The following is a 25,579-nucleotide window of genomic DNA, read 5'->3' as shown; positions in this document are numbered from 1 at the left end:
CATTTACTCGCACGATGATTGCCGTTGACATGGGTGAGCTCGTTGTCCGTTTTAGAGCAGCATTTTCAGACGTCTTCGTTAAAACAGATTGAACCAAACTCAGGCTTGGTCTAGTGCGTACAAGGCTCAAGAAATATTGAGCTCGTTTTGCCAAATTCTTAAACTCATTAAGATGCTGAAGTGTTTGAATTCTTAATCTTAAGTAATTTAACTTATTAGAGGTTACCCACGGGTAACTTTTCTTCTTTGATATATCCTTGATTTGGAGTTATTCATATTTATTTTTATTATTTTATTATTTTTAAGCCAAAAACAGGATATTGCAAATTGCAATCTAATACATGAAATATATCAATCGGAATTCCAGGATTCTGACATAGCCCACAACCCATCTCCAATGTGTAGACTGTAGACAGAAAAGGGGTTGGGAGAGGTACCCCTCCTCTCCACTCTTACTCTGCTCTAGAGCTAGAAATGGGAGCAGGAGGGGGAGGAGAGAGATGTTCCGTCCCTCCCTCCCTTCAGCTGGTAGAGAAGAGCTTCCTGCATTTGTGACAGAAGAAGAGAGAAGACGTTGTCCCCTCTCAATAGAGTCTTAAAGTAGGTTCCACTCCTTAAAGGTGGCCCACGTGGTTTAGATGTTAAACATGTCAGAAGATATTGAAAGGATGACAAGAGGTAGGAAAAGAAACATCATATAAAGTTCTATTATAAACTTAAATACATGATCTTTAAAGATAAAATATCTCAGAGAATTATATAGTCCTCTGCCACTAAACATTATTAATAAAACGTCTTTTGGCTCCACATTTGTGTGTCATGGGTTGATAGAAGAGAAAAATAAATCATTGCTGACATGAAGGGAATGAATGCTGTTGTACAGTCACTGGATAGAGAATAAATTAGATCCTAGGTTATTCTAACAGTAGTATCCTAATAGATAGAATTATATAAATAAACTTCAAAAAGTAGGAGCCACCTTCTTATCTATATTATCAATGCAATCCAACAACGAAATCAGGCGGCCATCAAGAACTTCATCTTCAAAGGATGCATCATCTAACATGACTTCTGCTTCCATTTGATACTCTCGGAAGATGGATGAAAAATGCTTCTGAAGGCTAATGGGGTGGCCACAGCATGTTGATTAAATGATAAAACTAGTACTTTTTTTCACATAATACAATACGTCAGTGGATAAAAAAGGCTGAAAGTTTTAAGAGAATGAAGAATACAAGAACAAAATCATCCTATCACTGAAAAGAAAAAAAGTTAAAGACTATAGGAATTCTCTAACCATCCAATATTTGATTCAGCCCTCGTGGGTAATATGATACAAATCCAGTTAGATTTGTTCTGTAAATAATCGGTCCTACTGATTATAGTATTTATGAATGGGTTGATCAGCAAATCACAATGAAATAGTTATCAGACTTCCAATAACCAATAATGTAATTGATTCAGGACTCCAATAACTATTAGCCACAGTAAATAACATTTCAAATGACTGCAACAAGCATCAACGTTTTGATCATATAGCAAGAAATTCATGAATATAAGTATCATCAGCTTGAAAAATGAGTTCAATTTCGGGGAGAAGAAAGATACTTTAAAGCTATCTGATCAAAATACACAAGGCGAAGCTGACCAATTCGAGATCCTAAAAGAATTGAAGCAGCATGAATCCCAATTCCTCCAGTGATTAGTGGCTACAACAGAAGATTCAGCCACTTTCTTTTGAGACTCAAATCCAATTAACAAGTGTGTTTCTGAAAATAACACAATAAACCATGAAATACTGTGAAATGTTTTAAAGTAGGGCATAATTTCTCTTTTGAATTTAAAAAGTCTACAATTATAGCGGGGAAGTACATCACTGAAGAACAACAAGTAAGCAGCATTTCTCTTTTTCTGTAAAAACAAGAATTTTAATAACGCAGTTGAAGATACCAAGACTATGAAAAGATGGTGATTCAGAAATGAGAAAATAAAATGTAACAAGCAAAATTAGCAGATAAATGGGTAGGGATACCCAGAAACATCTCAAAATAATTACCAAAATTAGAAAATACCTTGTAAGCCTATTTCATCTTCCAAAAAGGTCATTTGCTTTTATTTCTCTCCCAGATAAACTCTTTTCCTAACATATAGTGAGATAAGAAAAATAAAAATTTCTATTCAACAAGTTGCTATAACCAAACTCTACTACCAAAAAAGTCAAAAAAGAGAAAAGAAACAAAAGTAAGGGACAATGTTGGGGAAACGAAGTATTACCAGTTGAATAAATAATTCAATAAAAGACAAAAAAAATTATTGACCTAATAGTACTCTATAAAGAATTTCTTCCATAGATACAGAAGCACTAATTAGCAGCCAGATAGTGTTTGACAGGAATAATAGGAACAGAAATTTGACCTAAAGCTTTGAGATATTAAGTAAAGTACTTGTATACAAAAAAAACATAGTTATAGCAAGCACAGCTTTGTGGAACAAGGTTGATATCCAACATGTTCATTGTGCAAGCAAAGTCCTACAAACAGGTAGATTATTCCATGGCACTAGCCCCAAGAAGTCAATAATAATGTGTATGAAATCAAACAACAGGTGTTAAATTGATTTTCACACCTAGAAGGACACTATTGAACAGATTTCACCCTTTAAACAAGACTAGTTATTGAGAAGACTTACTGCTTAAACAACCTCCAGAACAGATCCCAGGAGCTCCATTTCTTTTGTCAGAGCCTTGGTGTCCCACGTGCCTGAAAAACAAATTGATAATTTAATAAACTGATTATTATTGTGGATTGTACATTGGGCTCAATGGTCATATGGGAAGGTTTCTAAATGAATCTTGGGTTCAAGTCTCACAGTCAGGTGTGCAGTGTGCAGGTGCAATCAACAATAAAAAAAGATAAAACAGATTGTTGAATTGTAACAATAAAGAATGTAGAGCTCTCCGTTTCAAAGATAGAAATCTGAAAAAGAATAGACAATTTTTGCAGGTATGTTCCCTACTTATTAGTCAACCTCTTCTTTTCACCAACAGGCCACAGCTCCCTCTCACACTCAGACCCAATAGAGCAAACAGTCAGTTAGACTAGAGATGTGAAATACATATATGAGGCAAAGAGCAGAAACAAAGACTAGACTTGGACTAACTCTAGGACTATTGGTAATTGGGCATGCTCCATTACAAAGTCATTAACTAATGAGAGGGGGAAAAAATAGTTAATGACTTTGCAATGTTAAGAGGCATACCTTCGACTTATAAGTCCAAGACTTCTACCAAAACCATCTTATTATCCGTCTCTACTGACACGCCATTGTTAGCCCACATGGACTTTAGGGAACCACAAAACCAAGAAACCATTTTGAATGCGACTTGTCATCTCAATATTTGAAAACTACAATGCCCAAATAATTCCAAGAATCAGTCCACAAACCAAATTAATGGTATATACCCCATGCTGAAGTAATCCAGAGTACAGGGAAAAATTAAAGAAGAACATCGAAAGCCAGAAATAATGAATAGTCTTTGAACAAACATTCATTGAAGACTGCAGATATATTTTCAAAAACAAAATGCTTGTTTCATATTTATACAAGTTTTGGGAGCGAAAAATGCGATAAAATTTAGATTCAGAAACCGCAGCGAACCTTGAGAGAGGTCTGAAAAGAGCGAACGTTGCGGCGGGACCCAACACAGCGCGCCCATGCTGATCACAGCTCTCCGACACTCAACAGAGCGATTCTCCTGCCAACGCTTGCCTCTGTAGTTATTTGCGAGTTGTGAGATGTAGAGAAGAGGGAGTTGTATTTTTCTGGCAATTACGGAGAGAAAACCTCGACTCTCAAGTAAGAACAATAGAGAAAGAAACACAAGGGAAGCGCGTACCTGTTAGCCAGTGAAGGGATGAATACACGATCGTCCGGCGAGGGAGACTCCTCCGCACATGGTGTCGCCAACGAGACTGAGGGAGAGGATGAGGAGGCCCACAAAGGTTCCCGGGATTAGCGATCGGTGAAGACGAAGAAGTTTTGTGTTGGCTTCAGAAAGGGAAGAAGAAAAGGACGATCAGAACAATCCGATACCGATACGTTATGTAACGTAACGTCCGGTATTACGTTACACACGTAATAAACGGCCGACACTCGTTATGTAACGGACGAACCATAAAATAACGGGACGGTTTTTTACCATAAATAACTACGTTACTTTATCATATCGGCCGTTAATTATGTAAATAGTCCCTTTAATGAGAATCATCCGTTACATTCCTCTTGTAACGTCGTATCGGTCGTTACGAAGACCATGTAACGACTAGGTAACGGAATTGAGGCTACGTAACGCCAGCATCTAACCGAGTTGACTCGGCTCGTTCTTGGATTGACTGGGCTCCCCATCCCGATTGCGGGCATGTGCCATCAAAGTGCGAAGGCGACCCACAGTCTTTGAGGGCCATCACCATTCGTTTTGCGTTTAGGTTTTGGGCTTCAACCCATCGACAGCCTGACGCTGGCTTCGGACTTCTGTAGTAAACAGGCGTACGGTACGGAAGTGGAATCGAGGCGGAAAGCTATTACGTCCAGGCGTGCGAACCGAGGTGCCATGCCTTTTGGGTTCCGCCTTTTCGACGGGGGATAAACTGACTGAAACTGCGCCTACTCTGTTTGCAATTCTGGACAAATCATCAGCAGGAGGTGGAGCAAAGTCGTTGCCATGGCCGTCTCCAACATTTTCTCAGCTTCTTCGTTCGTTCTCTCTCGATCTAGAGTCTCTGATGTAGGGTTTCGATCTCTCACTCCTTCGTCCGAGGTTTCCCGCATCTCTCTCCTGCGCGATGGAACCGTAACTTCCGGCTTGGGCCTTGTTCGTAAAAGGTGACACAGGTTCCTGCTCTTAAGAGTATACCGTGAGTTTATGGCTTTGAATTGTTTGTGTTTGATTGGACTATGCGATGACAATAGTGACTTAAACAGTTGTGCTGAAAGGAACTTAAAAAGTTTTGGGTTGATTGAGACCAGAGCGATGATTTAGCGGCCGATTATGGTATAATTTTGTCTGATGAGATCGGAGTTCTGATTTAGATCTGTTTTTAGTTACTCATGCCCATCACTGTTATTTTCCGCAGATTCACCAATGGTTGTCTCAACTTAATTAATACTTGTACTGTATTATGTTACAGTTGCAAGAGTTGTTTCATATTTGCATACGTAGTTTTTGTGATTACAGTTGTAGAAAAAGCAGTTTAGTAATCATTTAATTCCAACCCTGAGCTGAGCACATATTGTTCTTCCTCTATGAGATTCAACTTTCTCGGTAGGTTGATGTGATTAGTCTTTGTTCATTTCAACTTTTATGTATCTAAAAACAGGAAAACATTAAGGCATATCGACAGTTATAATTGTTTGACTTTTTTCTCAAGAGTCATTGGATCTTTGAGTATGAATTAATGTTTCTATGCAGCTGTGTTTATTGCTAGCATTCCATTTTTATTCTTGTCATACGGCAGAGACTCTTTTAGTGGTATTTTTGTTGTCGGACATTATAAAGCGTTGTTTTTTTGCTGATAAATGTGAAAAAAATGTTGGCAAGGTACCATTTGTTCTTGTACAATAATAGCTGTTTTGAGCTGATGCTAAGCTGATGTGCCTCTTATATTCAACTTTTGCTCAGATTTATGACATCTATGTCTATGATTCCTAGTGTATTATGTACATAAGCTGTAGGAAAATGGCTTTTCTATGTATAGTTTTTCTTATATAATTTTCATGATTGCACTTCTTCTTTTAAGATATTATATAGCAATTTTTATCTCTGCATGTCTCATTTTTTTCCTTATGGGTGGAAGATGGCTTCATGATATTTCAAGATGTGAATCTGATTGTTGTATGATCAGTGGTCTCCCATCAGTTTCAATAATTAGATAAATTTTGCATTCATTTAAAAAAAATCTTGTGATATTATTCCTAAGCCTCTTTATTTGAATCTATGGTTCATGTGATTGTTGCATTTTATTCCTTTGGAGTATTGATTCTGAGTGTTACTTAATCAATGTCGTAGGGATCTTTTTCAAGTTTCTATCAACTCATCAAATGTAATGGGACCATCTTCCACGGTTAGTGACATTTTTGCTACCCCTAATTTGAAGCAGATTCACTTTTCTAAGTTCTTTGTTTCGGTGGTTTGATGACAGAATTTGCCAGGTTTAGTGGAAAATTGCTGTTCTGAGTGGAGAAACTCCTAAGTTGATTGAATGCTTAGGTTATTGCTCTTTTAAACATGAACGTATTAGATGCTTGTGCTTTTGAACAAGAATCCTTGTTAGATGATGATTCTTTAGGTGTCACTTCTCTTCATGATAATTGTTGAGCTGATATGCATCAGGTTTTCTCAATTGAACAATTTAAAATTTTGGTTCACCAGTCTCTATAGAATCTGTTGAACAAAATTGAGGGACTGAAGGTACAACTGGATTATTTTCTGGTGGATTCCCTGTTTCATGAATTTACCCATCCTAAAATTAGCTTCTTAGAATTTTGGACTCAACAGTTTTACAGAAAATTTGTGCAGTACATTAGAATCATGACATTAGTTACCCATATAGCCAAATAGTTCTTTCACTTAATTGAGTGTCCAGTGAATGACAACTAGCTAATGATTCCTTCACTTACCAGATTTTTTCTGGATGATAACTTGATAACAATTGGCTTTCTTTGTTGAGGTTTTATAGAATGGTACTGTCTATGTGAAACTCTACAGAAGAGCCTTAATTGATGTCTTTCCTTATCTGCTCAAGATTTGAAAGCATCACATTCTATCTTGATTCCACTGTTCTCAAAGTGCATAAGAATGTGCATCCAGGATCACTGGTGGAGTTGTGGTCCTTGCTGTCTCCAGCGATAGTCAGGAGCACAAGCCTCCCAACTGTGAAGAAGCCCTCCATGTGTTACCAAAAATTTTAAACAATAAATTCCTAATGTGGCATGTAGCTTTAGCATGTAGATGCCAGATGTAAATATTCTTTAGCTAGCAAATATTGTTTTGGTGAATGATTCCATACTTTTTCTTACTTATATTATCATATGTGCATAATCCAACCACTAATTTTAGTGGTGGATTTTTTGCTAGGATGCTGATTCCGTTCCGATGCCAATAATTGTGATAGACCAAGATACAGATTCAGATGCCACAATTGTACAGCTTAGCTTTGGGGATCGTTTGGGGGCTCTTGTTGATACGGTAGCCAGTCATTTGCAAACTTTTTTCAAGCTATTTGATTCAACATGCTACTTGTAATTTTATCCTTGACAAATACAACTTGTACTTTTGGATAGTCTCAAACTTTATCGACTACTTAAAATGAAGCTTCTTTCACTTTTTCACCAAAAAAAAAGGAATTTCTTGAAGGTAAGCTGGAGTGAATCAAAATACACGGATACTTTTCTGCCAAAATTTTACTTGAAAAAGGCAACTGTAGAGTTTCATGTGATGCACAGCGCTACCTATTTGTTGAGCAGATTGTCGAAGTAAAAAAATTAAGCCAATTGGAAGCCTGATAATTTCCATTAGCACGAACGTGACTTATGCAGCTTGTTAACATTCATTACAATTGCCTTGTGGAGAGAGTACCTACGAAATAAATACTGCACTCTAGATGAGAGTTTGTCCTTGAGAATTTACATTGTAGATGGCCTATATCAATCTTTACTTCTTTTCGTAATTGATTTCCTTCATACAAAATTATCTGGAGAGAATTCTTTTTGTGTTCTTGATGTTTTGTTATAGAAAAAAAAAAAAAAGAGTTTGTGATATTTTTTGTTCTTCTACTCTTTGCAGATGAAGGCCCTCAAAGATCAAGGATTAGATGTCTCTAAAGGAACTGTCACAACTGAAGCATCTGTAGTAAAAACTAAATTTTTCATTACACGAGGGTGAGTATGTGAGGATATTTTGGTTTCTGTACATGTTTATTAATATTACAGCAGAAGCTTGACTGATCATTATAGGTGGTTGAGGTGATGTGGGAGATCTTCAAATCCATCGACCTTATTTACTTGAGTTCTTGAACCTATTGCTAGTCCTGGAATAAGGAGAGAAACATTAAACTGGAGACTTTGCAACTTTTAAAAATTTAATCTTCAAGTCATGTCATTGTCTAGGGTGGAACCAATCTCAGCATCAAGCTAACCTTTAATGAACTTTTGCTTTTGAAAAAACGAAGTCTTTTTTGTCCCAACAAATTTTTTTGAAGAAAATTGTCATGCAAAACAAAAACATATCATATAGACTGAAACTAGTTGAAGTCTGAAGATTTTGTTTTAAAGAAGGCTGAAAGATTAGTTGTTGTTATTTTTTTTAATTTAGTATCAGCAGTTTGCAGAAAAACAACTGGGAGCTTTTGGGTTCTATATTTATTTTTTGACTAAGTGATAGGTTCTATATGTGGTCATTCATTCAAGGGTGGTGGATATCTTTCTCTGTAACATCTATGTGGTTCTCAAGAGTATTAGGAGCAGTAACGGTAAATTATTCACATCCTACATTTCGTGGACAAGTCCCCCAAAATATACTTCCCTGTAGGAACTGTTCAATTGTCATCAGCAGCTAACAAAACTGATAAAGCTTGGTTGATTTGGGATGAGGTGTTTTGGAGTCATGCAAATATTGTCACTCCGATACACTGAAAGCAACTACTCTCCATTCACCACAAGAATTCATAGCATTTTCCCTCAATAGATTTTGAACTTACCCTGCACAGTCTTACATGAGGCTTCCTAGAGTTGCGTGTGTTTTATCTCTCCTCATGGTTTTTGTGTCTGAAATTTGTAGCAGTGACAACCAGTTGCCTGTCTGAAGGTCTAGCGATGGCGTCTTTTATTATTTTAAGTTCTTGATTGTGTCAATAGTACTGAAAGGATGTGTTAATAACATTTCTCAGGGCTACTGGCCGTAAAGTTGAGGATCCTGACATGTTGGAGAGAATCCGGCTCACAATCATTAACAATCTTCTAAAGTATCACCCAGTATGTTGCAGCAATACAAGCTGTTTCTTTTCTAGGCAGTACTTTCATAAAATTTCTTTTGATTATTAGCTTTTTTTCTGTTTCTTTCTTGATAGGAATCTAGTGAACAGCTGGCAATGGGTGAGGCTTTTGGAGTAAAGGCCCCAGAGAAGAAGGTTTGTGTGTTTATTTGAGAAAAAATAAATTCTTTTTTATTATCATTTTTTAGTTGTTCCGAGGCTGGCTTCATAAGGTGTGGAACTTGAACGTGAGAAATTACATCACTGATATTATCAGACACTGGATATGATCATTAAGTTGTCATTTCAAAATGCTGCTTTAGCTAAAAAACCTGCACTATCCTGCACTATATTTTGATCTACCAAGAGTGGTGAGATAGTTTTGCCAAGTTTTCTTAATAAGTTTCATGTTTGCAGTGTCTATTTCACTTTTCTTGACACCTGGGTTATTATTATCCTAACCGTTAGTGCTGTTGTTGGCAGCTTGATGTTGATATTACCACACATATACATCTTAAGGATGATGGACCTAAAAGAAGGTTGGTTAATTTGCATAATATGTTGACACTTTCCAGTATCCCGGATTACTTGTTAAAGTTGGATTAGTTCTTTCCGAAATGACTAGCCAAAGTTAGGAGGTTCTTTTCCCTACTAAAAAGCATAAAAATTTTCAAACTCAAACCAATGTAGGACTATTCCCCCTCTTGGAAGAACTTTCACTCTTAGACAACTAACTTGAGATGTGGAACACATATGCAACTGTGGATTGGTAAGAGTATTTTACCCACCAGTACTCCTCACATCTAGGCCTAAACTGACAACTTGGTTCAAGACATAGTGAGCATATATAGCATGGGCTATAGAAAACAAAGATAGAGGTTACACAAAATACAGACATGAGCTTGGGTTGGCTCTAGTACCATCTTACAGCTGGATTAAAATGATAACCGAAGTTAGGAGGTTTCATCCTAACTAACAAGCATTGTGTCTTTTCAAGCCCAAGATAAGTGAGATTATTCTTCTGCATAGCAACTTCATATTCAAATGATTAGAATAGCATATTTACAATTACGGATTGGATTACTTTTACGTACCAATATTTTTGGTTTCTCTTTGGGAGGGTTGCATGTTATCTTTACTTGGTCAATAAGTTCTAGTTGTACAAATTTTTTAATCTTAAGAAATATTTTTTTCCTTATCCTGCGGTTTTTCCTTCCATTTCTCTCAGCCTGCTGTACATAGAGACAGCAGACAGACCTGGACTACTGAGTGAAATCGTCAAGATTATGACTGATATTAATATTAATGTGGAGTCAGCTGAGATTGACACAGAAGTATGTTTTCTTGTGCTTCTATTCTAATAATTATTAAGTTTCATGCAATGACCCTCAATTATCTGAAACAGGGTTTGGTAGCCAAAGACAGTTTCCATGTCAACTACAGAGGTGCTGCATTAAATACATCCTTGTCACAGGTAACCCTTGTCCTGCTGTCTTGTTTTCCAATTTATAATTAGGATAATGTCCTGCAAAAAAATTTTGAGCTGTTAATGTGATTGTTGGATCTTGCCCTGGAATCATGTGCTCAGTTGGAGTGTGTGCTCATGCTTGAAGATGACATAGCTTGATCACTTGTAACTCTTACAGGTGCAAGCCTGACCTTTGTTAAGCTTAAACTAGTAATAGATTTAGCATTTAACAGGTATAGACAAAAAAGAAATGATCTAGTTCCATCTCCAGTGGAATATCGAGGGATGAGCTCCTTTGTGTGATAATTGTCATATCCAATCATCATATACAAGAAAAATAAAAGGAAACGTTCAACCAAGATTTGGCTTGGCAACTCCTGCTTGCATCCAATCAGGTTTGGGTTGCCTGAGGTCGCACATGGCCACTGCACCATACCTCCTGGCAACTTTGAAGACGGTGAAAATATTATAGAGAGGTAAGAAAATGTACAAGGGGGCTCTAGTGGCTCCGCTGCACAATGCTCATCGGTTATGTAGCTGGTGGTTTTTTTACCCAGGGAATCACAAAGGGTAACCATCATCAAACCCGAGTACGAGCCACTGTTGACTAAGAGGCATGGTGGTGGTTTGAATTGGTTACCTCTAAGCAAATTCTTCTGAGTTTCGACAAAGAGTTCAACCATGATCTTTGGTATGAATACACGAGTAATTGTATGGAAACTGAAGAGTAATTTTAACTGAAGCAGATAGCTAGAAAATATATGCTTTTACTGCAGTCCTCCAAACAAAATTAGGCTAAGGAAACTGTATCCCACGTATGTAGAGACGCAAAAAGTATACTCGATTTAAAAAAAATTAGTCCTAATAATTTTATCCAATCAAATTTTAAGAGAAAACTATGTTGTCCAATCTTTAGTTCTCCATCTCCATGGTATACTTTTAGTAGCAATTGTTGAAAATGATTGATTCAGAATTTATCTGGTTCTGATATAACAAATATAAACCTGCAGGTGTTGACAAATTGTCTGCGGTACTATCTTAAAAGACCTGAAACTGAAGAAGACAGTTACTGAGGGCCGAGCTTTCTCTGTCTCGTTTTAATCGTGTTTCCTCAAGTTGATCTATGGTGATTGATGCATTTTAGGTAAAACATGTTTTCACGTTTGAGCCGGAATCCCTAAACCATGCTTCAATTTCAAATCTTATTTGTCCGTAGTTTACCGATATGCAAAGATGAACATCATATGGTGAATGTAGACAAACTTGGATCAACGAAGATAACGAGGTGTACACAAGTGCGCATGGGATACCTAATTATTTCTTGGTTTTTGTTCTTCGTGGACCACTTGGAGGCATAGAAAGGGGTTGAACTGGAGAAAGGCATATGGTACGGTGAAAGCTTTCTCAAAGGGCATCTGTTGCACGTATGTTAATAAGGATAACCGTCAGCTATACCAAAGGCATTGAGTCATTATAATGCTTATAATCACTTTCCCGATCAATTTTACTGATAACCAATGAAATTAGGTCCATTTGGGATGGAATTTCATTGAGGTGGTGTTAATGTACTATTTTAATAAGACTCCAATGTAAATTTCAAAATTCTAGTATTCTAGAGCCAGTATGATGTTGGAATTTTTATTTATATGTTAATTAATAAAAATATGGTGTTAGTATAATTAATTGAATCTATCTACAACATAACATAGACTATTTTCAGGGATGGACAACTGAATAATTAGGTAACAACCGTCTTAAATAATACCATTATACAACAACAAACAACATTTTTCAGTTTCAACTTTTCCGATCGGACAATCCAAAAATTTGTACCATTACAATACCACATTGAAAAATAACTTTTTTATTTAATATATTATTTGAAATTATTGAAATACGTCTAAACTTCTTTTTTATATATTTAAATTATTTACTTATTATTTAATTTTAAATTTGTATTTATATATATATAAATAAATAATTATTATATATTATTATATTTGTCTTTTAATTAGTTTATATAATATTAACTTATTTATTATTATAAAAGAGTTAATTAATCATTGATTCACACAATTAAAAACTATGTAATCCACATTTTATATTTAATCAGATAATTACAACTCGAATTAAATAATAAAGCCTCTAATTCTAAAGCGAGTAAATTAATTAGAGCAATGGATTATGTCTGTTCTCAAACCCTTTTGTATAATCAATACAGTGCGAACCACTTTTAATAGCTGCTCTCGCGGGCCACCCCGCTAATTTTCCTTCCCTTAAAACTGACTTCACCTCTCTCTCGTCTGGATTTCCGTCTCCAGCTCCAAGTGCCAACAGACTCCGGAACGTGAAGACGAAGCAAACGAAATAGGAATTTGAGTTTCAGGTCGGATCTCTTCGTTCTTATTCGAAAACTGCCCCGTGCTTATTGTTTTTATTCTTTGGTAAAACCACTGGTGGTTGGCTTCCTTGTTCTTCTGACTTCTGAGTCCTATCGTAGACATCATTCGTTTTTTAATCAGCTAGATTCATCGGTTAACCTTTGGAAACACAGCAGGAATTTTTAGAAAAAAATACATGTTTCTATTTGAAAGAATTTGATGGAGCGAGAGTTTTTTTCTTTTGTTTTTTGTGTCTGATTTTGCTTCTAGTGCTGTATCGCATGCAGATGCTCGGAATTCGGTTTTCTTCCTGTAATATGTAGCTAATTTTGGTGGATTTTGAGGAGAGAACCGTAATTGTCGTGGATATTTTAGGTCAATTTGGTGAGTTGGTGTAGGTAAATAGCTCTCTATACGTTATCATCTCGATACTGTTCAGATCTACCACCTGATTGATGCCTTTGTTAGTTGTTCTCTTCGATTTTGATGTGTTAGTTCGTGAAACCTGGCAATTGGTCCTCGCGTGCCTGTCATTAGTTAACTTGTAAAATTGAGATGAGGCAATTATGCTGATTTTATGAGAGGTTCACTGATTGAAATACTGGTTTAATTCAAATCTCAGATTGGTCAATGCTGGCTGGAAAGGGAAAATATTCTCTTACTTTGATTGCTTCCCCTTTCAAATTCACAGTTCTTATGCATCGCTATTGTTTTTTTTATGCTTTCGGATTGTGTAGTGATAAGTTTATCCCTTCAAAACAAGGGGAATCAGGAAAACAGGGATGAGACAAGAAAGGAGAGACGAAAACAAAATTCTTGAAAAAAGATTCACTAACCAAAGTTGTGGATCTTTCCAGTAACCGCGTCAAATTTCAATTCTGTATTAGCTATTTTCCCTGTTTTCATCGAAGTGTGTAACTTCTACAACCAAAATGATCAAGAAAAATTATTGAGCATGTTTGTCGATGTCCTTGGATGATGAGCTTTATTTAGGAGCCCAGGCTGTTGAATTATTCGCCCCTTGATAATTACTGAAACCCAACGATACAGGTTTACAGGAGAAGAGATATACTTCTGCAGCATTGAATCAGGACTTCCCATTGTTTTGAAATAAAGAATGCCACCATTCTTAGTGGCTGTTTAGCCTCCCAATTATATCTTGATAGCAAGGATGCCCTTCAATTTTACTTATGGTTGTTTAGAGTCTGTAGAGAGGCTTCTATATGGGAATCAATTTCATCTTGAGATTCTTTCTGGGGCACACATATGCCAACCTCTCTCCACACTCTGGTTGACACCCTAATAAAACTCCTTACATGCAGATGGCCAGAAACACACCATGCTCATGGAGTCACTCTTTTCCCAAAAAGTTATCCCTGCTTAATTTTTTTAGATAAGCTGAGGAAAGTTGTCAGAAAAAAAACCTTGGTGTCGTACCTGTAGCATGATGGAGCAAACTCAAAGAATAACACCCTCTGCGCCCCCCCCCCCCCCCCCCAAGATAAGCTGAGGAAAGTTGTCAGAAAAAAAACCTTGGTGTCGTACCTGTAGCATGATGGAGCAAACTCAAAGAATAACACCCTCCCCCCCCCCCCCCCCCCCCCCCCACACACACACACACACACCACCATAAGGATTATTTGTAGTTGGTACCTTCTCTTATGTGCTTTTATTGCCTTCCAAGACAGGCTTAAGTTTCAAGATTTATTAACTGGCAGTAAATTAATTTAAAATTGACTGTTTAAAGCTGTTTTTCAGTAATATCTGGATCTTTGGCTTTCATAGATAAGTTTTTTTGTGGTTTTGACAGGTGTAAAGGGTGATAAAAGTTGAATTGTTAGGGGAGGGTATCTGAAGACTTCTTCATATCCCTGACATTCATACCAGAGCTATGTCTCAAAGAGGTCTGATATATAGTTTTGTTGCTAGAGGCAATGTGGTACTTGCAGAACATACATCATTTTCTGGAAATTTCAGTACCATTGCTGTGCAATGCTTACAAAAGCTACCTTCTGATAGCAACAAGTTCACCTACTCCTGTGATGGACACACATTTAACTTTCTTGTGGACAATGGTTTTGGTATGGTTTTTTAACTTTTGGAAATTGGTGCTTGAAGTTATATTTTTGTCCACTTTTTTTCTATTGGTGACAAAATTCTTTGGATTATGCAGTTTTTCTTGTAGTTGCTGATGAAGCAACTGGTAGGAGTGTCCCATTTGTTTTTCTGGAGCGTGTTAAGGAAGATTTTGTGAAACGTTATGGAGCTAGCATTGATGCCAGTGATCAACATCCTCTGGCTGATGACGAGGATGATTTTCTTTTGGAAGATAGGTTTAGTATTGCATACAATCTTGACAGGGAATTTGGGTATGGATTTCTGTCTGCCCTCATGGTTATTTTGTTTATTCATCCTTTATTGTCTATCAAATTGAGGCTGAGATATTTCATTTTTTGCTTGAAATAGGCCTAGGCTCAAGGAACATATGGAATTCTGTATGAGCCATCCAGAAGAGATGAGCAAACTGTCGAAGTTGAGAACTCAAATAACAGAAGTCAAAGGGATAATGATGGACAATATTGAGAAGGTGCATGATCCTTTCCTTCTTCTTCAGAATCAGCTTTAGACACTTTCAGCTCACACTATAATAAAAATTCTTGTTTTATTATAATCATGGTTCATGTGCTCCTCTTGCTATCCTTGAGGTTGCTGCTTCAGTTCCTGTTCTTGTTACTTAGGCTATAAATGCCTGTAGATTTATTTAAGATTTTCTGAACCCATGCACAAAAGAAAGAATGTAAACTGCATTTTTTTTATCACATGGAAGAAAGTCAAAAGAAACATTGGAGCCTTTCAATAAAAAAAAACTGAAGGCTCATAAATCATTTCTGTAGATCAGCCAGCAGGTGACCTAACTTTTTCTCTGTGGTCTACTGTGGTTAGAGATGAGCCATATAAAAGTAAGCCTTTGTTATTTCTCAATTATGGCATACAAGCTCATGTTCTTTTTTCCTTACACCCTACACAGAAAAAACTCTACAGTGAAATGCTGAAACAGGGCTGAGCTGCTTGCAGTCTCTTGCATGGATGGTTGAGGGTTGCTTGTGGCAACTTTTAATTATCATAATTATCATGAGCTATAAAGGTGGTTGCATAAGAAGATGTAACTGAACAATGATGATGATACTTATTCATAGGAGTGAAAAAAGGAAGGTTCTTTGCTAAGTGCATGTTTCAAAATCGTTTTATATAATTTCAAAAAAAAAATCGTTTTATATATGATCTTCAATAGACATGATTGGCACCAGCAGTTCTTCTGGTCTGTCCTCTCTTCACCCACTGGAGGAAAACATTAAACAGTTTCAGAATCGTTTTATTTCTGTGTAGTCTTTCTGGAACCTCCTTGAGTTATTTGGGTCAGCATATGGTCTCAAGATATTAGTCCCGTATCTTTATCAAGGAGCTGGATTAGGTGATTGCTGTCTTACAGGTTATGCTAAAAAATGTCTTCAGGTGTTGGACCGAGGGGAGAGAATTGAACTTCTTGTGGATAAAACTGAAAGTTTACAATTTCAGGTAAATTCAGCCCAAATCCCTGTGAGGAGTGTTTACTTTTTTCTTCTTCAGTTGGAAACCTCAGTGGCAAGTTTATCTCTTTTCAGGCTGATAGCTTCCAGAGGCAGGGAAGACAACTTCGCAGGAAGATGTGGCTGCAGAACCTGAGACTGAAACTCATGGTTGCTGGGGCAGCACTTGCTCTGATTATCATTATCTGGCTGATAGCTTGTAGAGGGTTCAAGTGCTAGCTTAAAGCAACAGAGATTGCAGTTGGGTAGTTCAACGTGATCTTTTGTATAATTAGCCCTTGTATATGCTGTCTGATATAATGGTAGATTCTTAGTTACTCAACCAGTTGGTGCACTAAATTGACTTGGATGCACATTTATGTGAAAAATACCTGATACAAGGATTTGGAGTACTTGCGATGTAATCCTTCACTTTTACTAAAAAGCGAAGATTGATCCTGGGTAAAAGTTTTACTGATTCTAAGTTTCGGTGTTTCTCTATCAGATGGGTAGCAAAAAATTTATGCCAACTAGATTTTTTACTCCACACTTTTGTATTATGATTCGTAGTTTTGGTTTTTGATGTTATCCTATGTCTCTTTCTAAACTAGAGAGGTGATTCCCATCTTCTGCTAAACGAATTCCATTCAATTAGGTGAAATGTGCGAACCTCCGCAAACACAAGGAATGCCCGGATGCTGAGCTTGCCTAGTACGTTGCTATAGGTCGGAGGGAGAATATTTCAACACTTCAGCATTCACTAGGTTACTTAAAAGTGGAAAAGAAGCTCTTGAAATCACTGTAAACCTACCCTGGCTTTTGCGGCCTTTGCTGGTACCACCTTAAAGTCTAAATAGTTCAAAGCCTGACACAATCTTTGGCAAATATTGCGAATTCACTTCTTAAAAACACTTTCTTCACTCTAGCAAAAGTCAGTAGGAAAAAAAACAACTCACAGACTTCCTTAAAAGGAGAAATAATTTTGTCATTTGCGATAGTTGTTAGTTCCTCTAAGATTGCGTATTCTCTCGAGTTTCAATCGCCTTCTAGTAACTAACCTTCGCGCTAGGTGCACTGCCATTTTGATTAGCAAGTAATGTTTCATAGGGACTTTTTGGGCGTTTCTGATGCTCATCTATTTTAAAGAAGTCGAGAAGCGTCATTAAGCAGCTGGGCTTTGGTATGAATATAGGGTCAGTATTTTTCATAAACTCAATAAGATCACCTGATAAAGTAATTACAGGTCATCATTTTTCTTTAGCAAATAGGAATCTCTGCCTTGTGGATGAGATCACTACTACCAGTAATCTTTACAAGAACATGAACCGTCCTTAAAACAGTGGAATCTATTGCGGTCTCGAACCACGATCTGTCTGCCACTAATTTCTGACAACAATTTTAGAGCAGTGTGGCAATCTTCACAAACCCTAAGATTTTTCATGATTCTAAGAGGGGTCCCTGAGGATGTGCTAATCAGTCCAAAGACAACAGCTAATTTTTCACTATGGCGATATAAGACATTTTCCTTCCCATCTTCATCCATGTCCAGCAACACAACTGACGTATTTGGAACATACCCTCTTGCCTTCAACTTGTCAAGCAATTCTTCCCACTTCTCATATATTTCTTGAGCTTTAGGATGCGACCCATCACCTGCCACAAATTCATGAACCACGCCATTGACTGCAATTGTGCTCCACCCTGGTGTTTTTTTTACGCCACGTTCCCTCATCAACCTTCTTACCTTAGCTGCATCCTCCCATCGACCGGCTTCTGCATATATATTTGACAAGACAACATAATAACCATCATTAAGTGGATCTAATTTTTGAAGATGTTTGATTGCCTCTTCCCCCAATTCGATGTTTTTGTGAACTTTACATCCACCTAGTAGAGCCCCCCAAACAACTGAATTAGGCTTAATGGGAATGTTCTTTATGAACTCGTGGGCTTCCTCTAATTGCCCAGAACGACTGAGAAGATCAACCATGCAACCATAATGCTCAATTTGAGGAGTTATGCCATAATCCTTAGTCATGCTAGCAAAATATTTACGCCCTTCTTCAATTAGACCCATATGACTGCAGGCATGTAAAAGGCCAATTATGGTGACCCCATTGGGTTGAATACCTATTTGGGTCATTTTTTTAAATAACATAAGAGCTTCCTCTGCCTGACCATGGATGGCAAGCCCTCCAATCATGGCTGACCAAGATACCACTGACCTGTCTTGCATTGCATGAAAAACCTTTTGGGCATCGTCTAAACAGCCACATTTGATATACATATCAATCAGAGTGTTGCAGATGCGGACGTTCTTACGGAAACCAGATCTGTCAGAGTACTCGTGGACGTTCTTACCAAGCTCTAGTTCTCCTAAATCAGCACAAGCTGCTAGAACAGCAACCACAGTTACCTCATTTGGCTCCATGCCTGCTTCTTTCATTTCAAGAAATAGGCGAGTAGCCTCTCTCGGTTTTCCACACTGGACATACCCTGCAATCATGGCAGTCCATGATCTCACACTCCTCAATGGCATTTCATCGAATAAGGCACGGGCTGTTCCCATATCTCCCAGTTTTGTGAATTGGGTGATGATGATATTCCATGTCACAACATCTCTTTCAGACATTCTACTAAACAAACAGTAGGCGTCATCCATAGCCCCACAACTTGTATACATATGAACAATTGTGTTCAACAGAAACAAGTCTGACTTAAACCCAAGTTTCTCCACTAAGGCATGAATAACTCTCCCTTCCGTAAGCGCCAGCAATCTTGAACAAGCTTTAATTGCAAAAGAACAAGTGAAAGTATCCGGCAACAGATCAGCTCGTCGTATTCGACGTAAGAGACGGAAGGCATCAACAGGCGAGTTTCCTTCCGCGAAGCTACGAAGGCAAGAATTCCATAAGACAATTTCTGGGTTATCAACGTACCGGAATATCTGTTGGGCGTAATCAAATGAAGGGCAAGAGGAACAAACCATGGCAACTCTGGATAGATTGAGATTTGACAGAGGAGTTCTGGTTTTGATGAAGTGAGCATGGACTTGTTTGAGCTCAAATGGAGAGTTGAAGTTGGATATCAGGTCGGTTATGAGGGAAACTGATTGAAAGGTTTTGTGTGGCTGGGTTTGCTTGGGACGTAAGGAAGGGGGAAGTTGGAGAGAACATACGGTGGCGGGAACCATTGTCGAGTTCACGACCTGATTTGATCTCTTACGTTTTGTTAACAATATTAACGGTCGAGGACACCCATACCAGGAAGAGAACCACCTGTGCAGCTCTCGCTCTTAAGAAAAATAATTACTTAAAATTTTATCATAATTTAAATTAATTACAATTCAGAATCAGAAATACTATAAATCTATGTTTTATATTTAATTATTTAATTATTTATTTAATTTTTAACTAATAAATTTTGGATAAAAAAATCTAATATTAAAAATTAAAATAATAAAATAAATAATTTAAATATTTTGAGATTGATTTAGATAGAATATTTTTAAAAGCAAGAGGGTTTCAATTTTTCTATTGGTTAAAAAAAATCAACAAAATTCTGAGAAAATTCTTTTGTAATTTTTATAACCAAATAGGTTAATTACTAAATAAATTATTTATGTATTCAAATAATACTACGTGCTATAAATTATCCCACATTAAAATTAGGGCACTTGGGTTCGGGAATTTCGGCAAATTTTCTCTGATTCTCAGCTGAGACAGTTTTTTTCAAGACCAATCTGCAGATTTTCTTTTCTGAAATTCTGCAAATTTTCTCTGATTCTCAGCTGGGACAGTTTTTTTCAAGACCAATCTGCAGATTTTCTTTTCTGAAATTTCTGCAAATTTTCTCTGATCCTCAGCTGGGACAGTTTTTTTCAAGACCAATCTGCAGATTTTCTTTTCTGAAATTTCTTTCGAAAGAGCGATGACAAGGGCTGTTATTCTTCTTCTGGTCGTATTCTCTTTACTGATTCTCCACATCGTGGTTGAAGGTATATATTCGTGATTCTCTGTTTTAATTTACGATTTCGACTCTCTGCTGCTGCGTTTCTGATAAAACTCAGAAAGAGAATTATTCTTCCTCAATTCTCTGTTGCTCTTTCTTTTGTGTGGTGAAAGAAATTCCCCCCAGCTCAGATTTTATCATGAAAACAAGAGTAAATCTTCTATCTCCCTTATCTGTGGTAATATTCTCTCTCCTACATCTCACTAAAACCCACAAACAAATCTCTTTCGAAGGTGCCACAGTCGAAGCCCTCGGACGTAGCGGCGGTTCTCGTGGTGGAGTTTCAGCTGGAAGAGGTAGCGGGAGAGGACGCGGATCGGTGCCATTTCTTGTTGGCGCTGGAGCGGCCGGTGCTGCTGGAAGATCACCTGCAGCAAGGTCAAGCAATCGGTCGGCAGCCGTCAAAATCCACAGTTCCGATGCAGGGAGAGCTCTTCGGATTGGGATTGCGATTGGGATTGCAGCTGTAGTCTTGTTAATGCCTCAATAATTAGGGTATTAAGATAATTAAAGAGAGGAATAATCCCGGTCATTTGAGCTGATATACATACGTATATGAATCCCCTGTCAATTCAAGTAATCAGCTGATAATCATTATGGATTAAAATTCTCATTTTCTTGAACTGGAGTTCATTTAAATTATAATTAATTATATAAAAATCTAAATTAACAGAAATAAAATAATTCTAGGTGATTGTTACTTATATATAATAGATGAATTAATAAATAGTAGTTTAATATATTATATAACCCTTTATTAAATATAAATAAAATTTCAAAGTAATTTATCCCCTCTTTTGCCTGACCATGACACACCGACTCACGTTTTGTTAATCAGCTGATCCACAAGGTCTCTTGCTGGGAAGGTGGAGAAGCTGGTATTTGAGGCTTCAGAGAAGACTTGATTATTCGCTCCTTCCATAGAAGAATGGAGGGAAGGAGGGTTGTCGTCTCTGCTCTGCAGTTCGCTTGCTCGGAAGATGTCGCCTCTAATGTGGACAAGGCGGAAAGGTCTCTCCTTTTCCTTCTTGAACATGCTTATTGTCAAATTTTAATGCTTTTCTCGCGGGGCTGTCGTGTAGGTTTTTGAGGTTTTCTTTTTATTGAAATCCGTTCCGGTTGTATGGGTCGGTAATCGTGAAATCTTCGCTTGCTATCCGAAAATTTTCATTCCCAAAATAAAAATAAAAAAAACCCTCCGAACTTGTAAAATAGAGGTTACGGAGAGAAAACACTATTGGAATTTAATTTGCTTCCGTTTCTTACGTCAGTGTTGTTCGTTACTGTATACTACCTGTTTGACGAATGGACGAAATGGACGAAATGATCCGCGTAGAAGAGTTTGAATTTGACAATTGTAGATTAACGCTGGTATTTTGTTGCTCCTGTGAGTTGTACTGCTAAGGATGTTTTCTTATTATTTCTTCGATGATCTGTTTGATTGGTTTTGGGATTACTAATATAGCTGGACAATGATGTCACGGACTAATTGTTTACCACGTTTTGCTTCTTTAGGAAGTGCTTTGATGCTATCTGGGGCAAAACTAGGCTTATTTTGCTAACAAAACTCACTGCTTTCAGTTTAAATGATTTACAACTGTATAATAAAAGCCATAGATTTTTTCACTTTGTGAAGAAGTCTAACATTAGAGATACTTTGGAAGTCTTCTCTCGAACTTATCTCTATAATTATGCATTCACTGAAGTGATCTCCTGGATGTAGATTGGTTAGAGCTGCGCAGAAGAAGGGTGCAAATATTATTCTAATTCAGGTATAATTAGTTCATGTATCTTTGACAACCCATAATTGTATGAACATCTTTGGTGGTGTTGTCCTATTTCACTTAATCTTTGATGGGCTCGAGTACTCGTTTCTACTAATTGATATATTAGACCAGTTGTGTTTATTTATTCTTGTTGGCTCAAGTAGGAACTATTTGAGGGCTACTATTTCTGTCAAGCCCAAAGGGAGGACTTCTTTCAGCGAGCAAAACCATATAAAGGACATCCTACAATACTAAGGTAATGCAAAAATGTCTAAGAAACTTTTGAACTTCTTGTGATTGTTACAGGAACAGATAATTTTCCATTTGGGATGATGTACCCGTTTACTGGGAAACAAATTGTTATCATAATCTCCTGAGGCAGTGATGTCTTTGTGTATGTGCATTGAATGCAACAAATGGCTATTGCAGCCAAAATACAGTGATTCCAACTAGATTTTCCCCCTGACATGTAACCCTTGTTGCAACTGTGAATGCAGAATGCAGAAACTTGCAAAAGAGTTGGGTGTCGTGATACCTGTTAGTTTCTTTGAGGAAGCAAACAATGCACATTATAATTCAATAGCCGTAATAGATGCCGATGGAACTGATCTTGGATTATACAGGAAATCTCATATTCCGGATGGGCCTGGTGAGTTTGCACTTCCAGTCTCTCTTACAAGAGTTCCCTTGATTTACTTGTTTTAGTTTAAAAGTGGGTGTTTGCATTTCAGGATACCAAGAAAAATTCTACTTCAATCCAGGTGATACTGGCTTCAAGGTGAATTTTTTTTTTGTATCCATTGCTGCTAACAAATTTTGGATTGGTATAAAAAACATGACATACTGATCCATGGAACTCTGGGAAACAGGTTTTTGATACTAAATTTGCAAAAATTGGAGTGGGTAAGAACTTAACCGCACATGTTTGGAAATTCACTTATATGAGCTAAAGGTGCTTTTTGCTTTGACTCGATTGAACTGGGGTTCCTTTTCTATGCCAGCAATTTGTTGGGACCAGTGGTTTCCAGAGGCAGCACGAGCTATGGTTCTTCAAGGTGCAGAAATATTGTTTTATCCCACTGCCATCGGATCTGAACCACAAGATGGAGGGCTTGATTCACGAGAGCACTGGCAGAGAGTAATGCAAGGACATGCTGGAGCAAATCTGGTAAATTTGTTGTAACGACTATCTGGTTATAAAGTAGAAGACCTTTAGCAATTGGAAGCTTGTGAACTTGCTTTCTTACTATTTGAAATGAGCCATACATAATTATTTATTTGTCTGAGAGATGAATGACAGTGCTAGCATGTTTTAATCATACAACAAAAAATAGATACTCTGGAATACTCTGTTTGATTATGTGGTGAAGTTCTCATCATGACTGTTAATGCTGAATTGTGAATAAAGTTGTTTTGCTTGCTTCTCCTCTGAGCAAGGCTGAAAGCTATGGTTTTCCATTTTTCTCTGCTGTTCCTTTCTTCTCATGATTGTTTCCTTTTTATCCTAAAAGATGAAAGTTTTAGATGTTAAAGGTGATCATGGAACAATGATCTCTAACTAGCTATGGACTATGAATCTGCTTAATTTGGTGAATCCTTGATAGTTTCCACTCCAGTCACATCGTAGGAGCGATTTCTGGAGGCTGATATGATCTATCCATTGAATCCATAGCTTACATCATGTCATTTACTAGTCTGTGTATTTCATCTATCGTGAATTGCTGGAAGAAGGAAGGCTTCAATCTTCCTTGGCCGTTTGATTATGTTTACGATGAAATTATAGACTTATGTTCTCTGTCTGCATGCTCTTGCCCGGATGCTCCTAGGGCTGCTAATGAATCAGTTGTACTGGCTAAGTAAGACTCCTTTCCCTTCGTTTGCTGAGGGCTTGATCTAATATGTCGTTACTTTCTTTTGGCAATAAAGCTAACCACCTGTTCGAAAAAACCCAAATGCAGGTCCCCCTCGTTGCTTCAAACAGGATTGGTGAGGAGACAATTAAAACAGAACATGGCAACAGTGAGATAACATTTTATGGCAACTCGTTCATTGCAGGTGATGTATTTCTCGAAAGAGCGTCTACTTTTTTTTATAGTTGCCTCTGTGCTGAAACTTCTTTATTTGTCAAACAGGACCTACCGGAGAAATAGTGGCAGCTGCCAATGACAAAGACGAAGAAATTCTTATCGCCAAGTTTGACCTGGATAAGATCAAATCCAAGCGGCACAGCTGGGGTATATTTCGTGACCGGCGGCCAGACCTATACAAGGTTCTCCTCACATTGGATGGCAATAAACCATCCCAATAATTCACTACTTCTTACTTGTTTATTGTTGTAGATTAATCGGCCAAATGGTGCTTTAACAGTCTACTTTCCTAAGAAATAATCTGAATCATCTGATTCAGTGAATAACAACCCAGATGGCTGTTAACAATTTTTCTGCTTCCAGCGTGCTTGATTCTTTTTTTTATCCCTTCTAACTCTTCTTAGTATTAGAAATTGAGGAGAAATTTTGTCCATCAAAATTTTTATATTCTAAGCCAAGATGAACAAAACTCAAATTACTTGAGAAATTTTTGTGGTCGCAATGTCATGGACGGTTCGACAGCTATCATTTTGTCAAGCAAACAGGTTCATTAGTTTCGGCCGGTATTGTTGTCTTATACCAATGTGTCCAAAAACTCTTCGCGTCAGCCTTTAAAAGTTGGAACTGATAGAATAGATGATTCCCACCTCTCTCCTAAACCTCATCAAGATCTTTCTAGATTAATGATTCAGTCCAGAAACAAGTACACGTGCTTGGCAGCCTTTATCAGTAGAGATATCCTCAATCATATTTACACGATTAGTCTCTTTCAATCAATCGAACAGGAAAAAGAAAGAAATAAAAAAGCAATTAATGGTTGATTCAGGTGTAAAAAACAGTAAACTTTGTTCCTGCAGTAGAAACTAACTTGACCTGAGCATTAATCAGCTCACAGTGGTGAACAAAATGGAGCCAGTTGGTTTCCTTGTAGGGTATCTCCTCCCTTGAGTTACCATGCAAGCTTGGGATTCACCAAAGGAGCTTTGTTTAAACAAACAGGAAACAGGAAGGGATCACACAGTAAAAAAGGAGGGGTCTTGAATTTTTTTAATGGAACCCAAGATGAGCAATGTGGAGATGTTGACTGATGTAAGGATCTTTTTAAAGCAGATGGTTGCCTTTTAAAAGAATTTGTCACTTTCAGTCAAAATTCACAATTATCATGCCAACCCTAAAAGAAGAAAGAAGATCCACAAACACAATTGTCAAGAAGCACTGTACAAGACCAGCTTACAAGATCAGTCTCTACAAGAAGAGCTAAATGACTATTTAAT

General features: G+C 37.3%; 4 protein-coding genes and 1 long non-coding RNA gene across 5 annotated transcripts; 3 read left to right on the top strand and 2 right to left on the bottom strand.

Moving 5' to 3' along the window:
- Positions 1–736: 736 nt before the first annotated feature.
- LOC137957175 (uncharacterized) lies at positions 737–4,000 on the bottom strand. The gene is made up of 5 exons (XR_011113319.1): positions 3,896–4,000; positions 3,658–3,770; positions 2,689–2,759; positions 2,073–2,140; positions 737–1,769 (listed from the first exon to the last, which is right to left on the bottom strand). It is a non-coding gene; the product is annotated as an uncharacterized lncRNA (long non-coding RNA).
- A 490-nt stretch (positions 4,001–4,490) lies between these two features.
- LOC137956537 (ACT domain-containing protein ACR12) lies at positions 4,491–11,811 on the top strand. Its single transcript, XM_068804076.1, has 10 exons — positions 4,491–4,881; positions 6,065–6,119; positions 7,133–7,243; positions 7,841–7,935; positions 8,943–9,027; positions 9,123–9,182; positions 9,510–9,565; positions 10,255–10,360; positions 10,432–10,500; positions 11,505–11,811. The coding sequence occupies exons 1-10, from the start codon at positions 4,721–4,723 to the stop codon at positions 11,565–11,567; spliced, it is 861 nt and encodes a 286-aa protein (XP_068660177.1). The 5' UTR covers positions 4,491–4,720; the 3' UTR covers positions 11,568–11,811.
- Positions 11,812–12,785: 974 nt separating this feature from the next.
- LOC137955468 (vesicle-associated membrane protein 727-like) lies at positions 12,786–16,971 on the top strand. Its single transcript, XM_068802417.1, has 6 exons — positions 12,786–12,880; positions 14,686–14,956; positions 15,049–15,244; positions 15,342–15,462; positions 16,389–16,451; positions 16,538–16,971. Exons 2-6 carry the CDS (start codon positions 14,767–14,769, stop codon positions 16,679–16,681), a joined length of 714 nt encoding a protein of 237 aa, XP_068658518.1. The 5' UTR covers positions 12,786–12,880; positions 14,686–14,766; the 3' UTR covers positions 16,682–16,971.
- A 656-nt stretch (positions 16,972–17,627) lies between these two features.
- On the bottom strand, positions 17,628–19,634 carry LOC137957028 (pentatricopeptide repeat-containing protein At5g66520-like). Its single transcript, XM_068804729.1, has one exon. The coding sequence runs from the start codon at positions 19,632–19,634 to the stop codon at positions 17,739–17,741; it is 1,896 nt and encodes a 631-aa protein (XP_068660830.1). The 3' UTR covers positions 17,628–17,738.
- A 1,630-nt stretch (positions 19,635–21,264) lies between these two features.
- On the top strand, positions 21,265–24,689 carry LOC137956450 (N-carbamoylputrescine amidase). Its single transcript, XM_068803951.1, has 9 exons — positions 21,265–21,463; positions 22,176–22,224; positions 22,383–22,474; positions 22,716–22,867; positions 22,950–22,996; positions 23,088–23,121; positions 23,220–23,386; positions 24,177–24,273; positions 24,351–24,689. Exons 1-9 carry the CDS (start codon positions 21,381–21,383, stop codon positions 24,524–24,526), a joined length of 897 nt encoding a protein of 298 aa, XP_068660052.1. The 5' UTR covers positions 21,265–21,380; the 3' UTR covers positions 24,527–24,689.
- The last annotated feature ends 890 nt before the right edge of the window (positions 24,690–25,579 follow it).

Source organism: Aristolochia californica, unplaced genomic scaffold (assembly GCF_029961685.1).
Source record: "Aristolochia californica isolate CCGP_79_NKW_82.1479 unplaced genomic scaffold, dmAriCali1.0.hap1 SCAF_2, whole genome shotgun sequence".
Taxonomy (NCBI): Eukaryota; Viridiplantae; Streptophyta; class Magnoliopsida; order Piperales; family Aristolochiaceae; genus Aristolochia; species Aristolochia californica.
This window is presented reverse-complemented; position numbering and strand designations above follow the sequence as displayed.

Coding starts and splice junctions, on each gene's coding strand:
- LOC137955468 (XM_068802417.1), top strand. CDS start 14,767: ATGTCTCAAAGAGGTCTGATATATAGTTTTGTTGCTAGAGGCAATGTG. Junction 15,245..15,341: donor AATCTTGACAGGGAATTTGG/GTATGGATTTCT, acceptor TGCTTGAAATAG/GCCTAGGCTCAAGGAACATA. Junction 16,452..16,537: donor CTGAAAGTTTACAATTTCAG/GTAAATTCAGCC, acceptor ATCTCTTTTCAG/GCTGATAGCTTCCAGAGGCA.
- LOC137957028 (XM_068804729.1), bottom strand. CDS start 19,634: ATGGTTCCCGCCACCGTATGTTCTCTCCAACTTCCCCCTTCCTTACGT.
- LOC137956450 (XM_068803951.1), top strand. CDS start 21,381: ATGGAGGGAAGGAGGGTTGTCGTCTCTGCTCTGCAGTTCGCTTGCTCG. Junction 22,475..22,715: donor GGACATCCTACAATACTAAG/GTAATGCAAAAA, acceptor CTGTGAATGCAG/AATGCAGAAACTTGCAAAAG. Junction 23,387..24,176: donor GACATGCTGGAGCAAATCTG/GTAAATTTGTTG, acceptor ACCCAAATGCAG/GTCCCCCTCGTTGCTTCAAA.
- LOC137956537 (XM_068804076.1), top strand. CDS start 4,721: ATGGCCGTCTCCAACATTTTCTCAGCTTCTTCGTTCGTTCTCTCTCGA. Junction 4,882..6,064: donor TTGGGCCTTGTTCGTAAAAG/GTGACACAGGTT, acceptor TCAATGTCGTAG/GGATCTTTTTCAAGTTTCTA. Junction 6,120..7,132: donor TAATGGGACCATCTTCCACG/GTTAGTGACATT, acceptor ATTTTTTGCTAG/GATGCTGATTCCGTTCCGAT.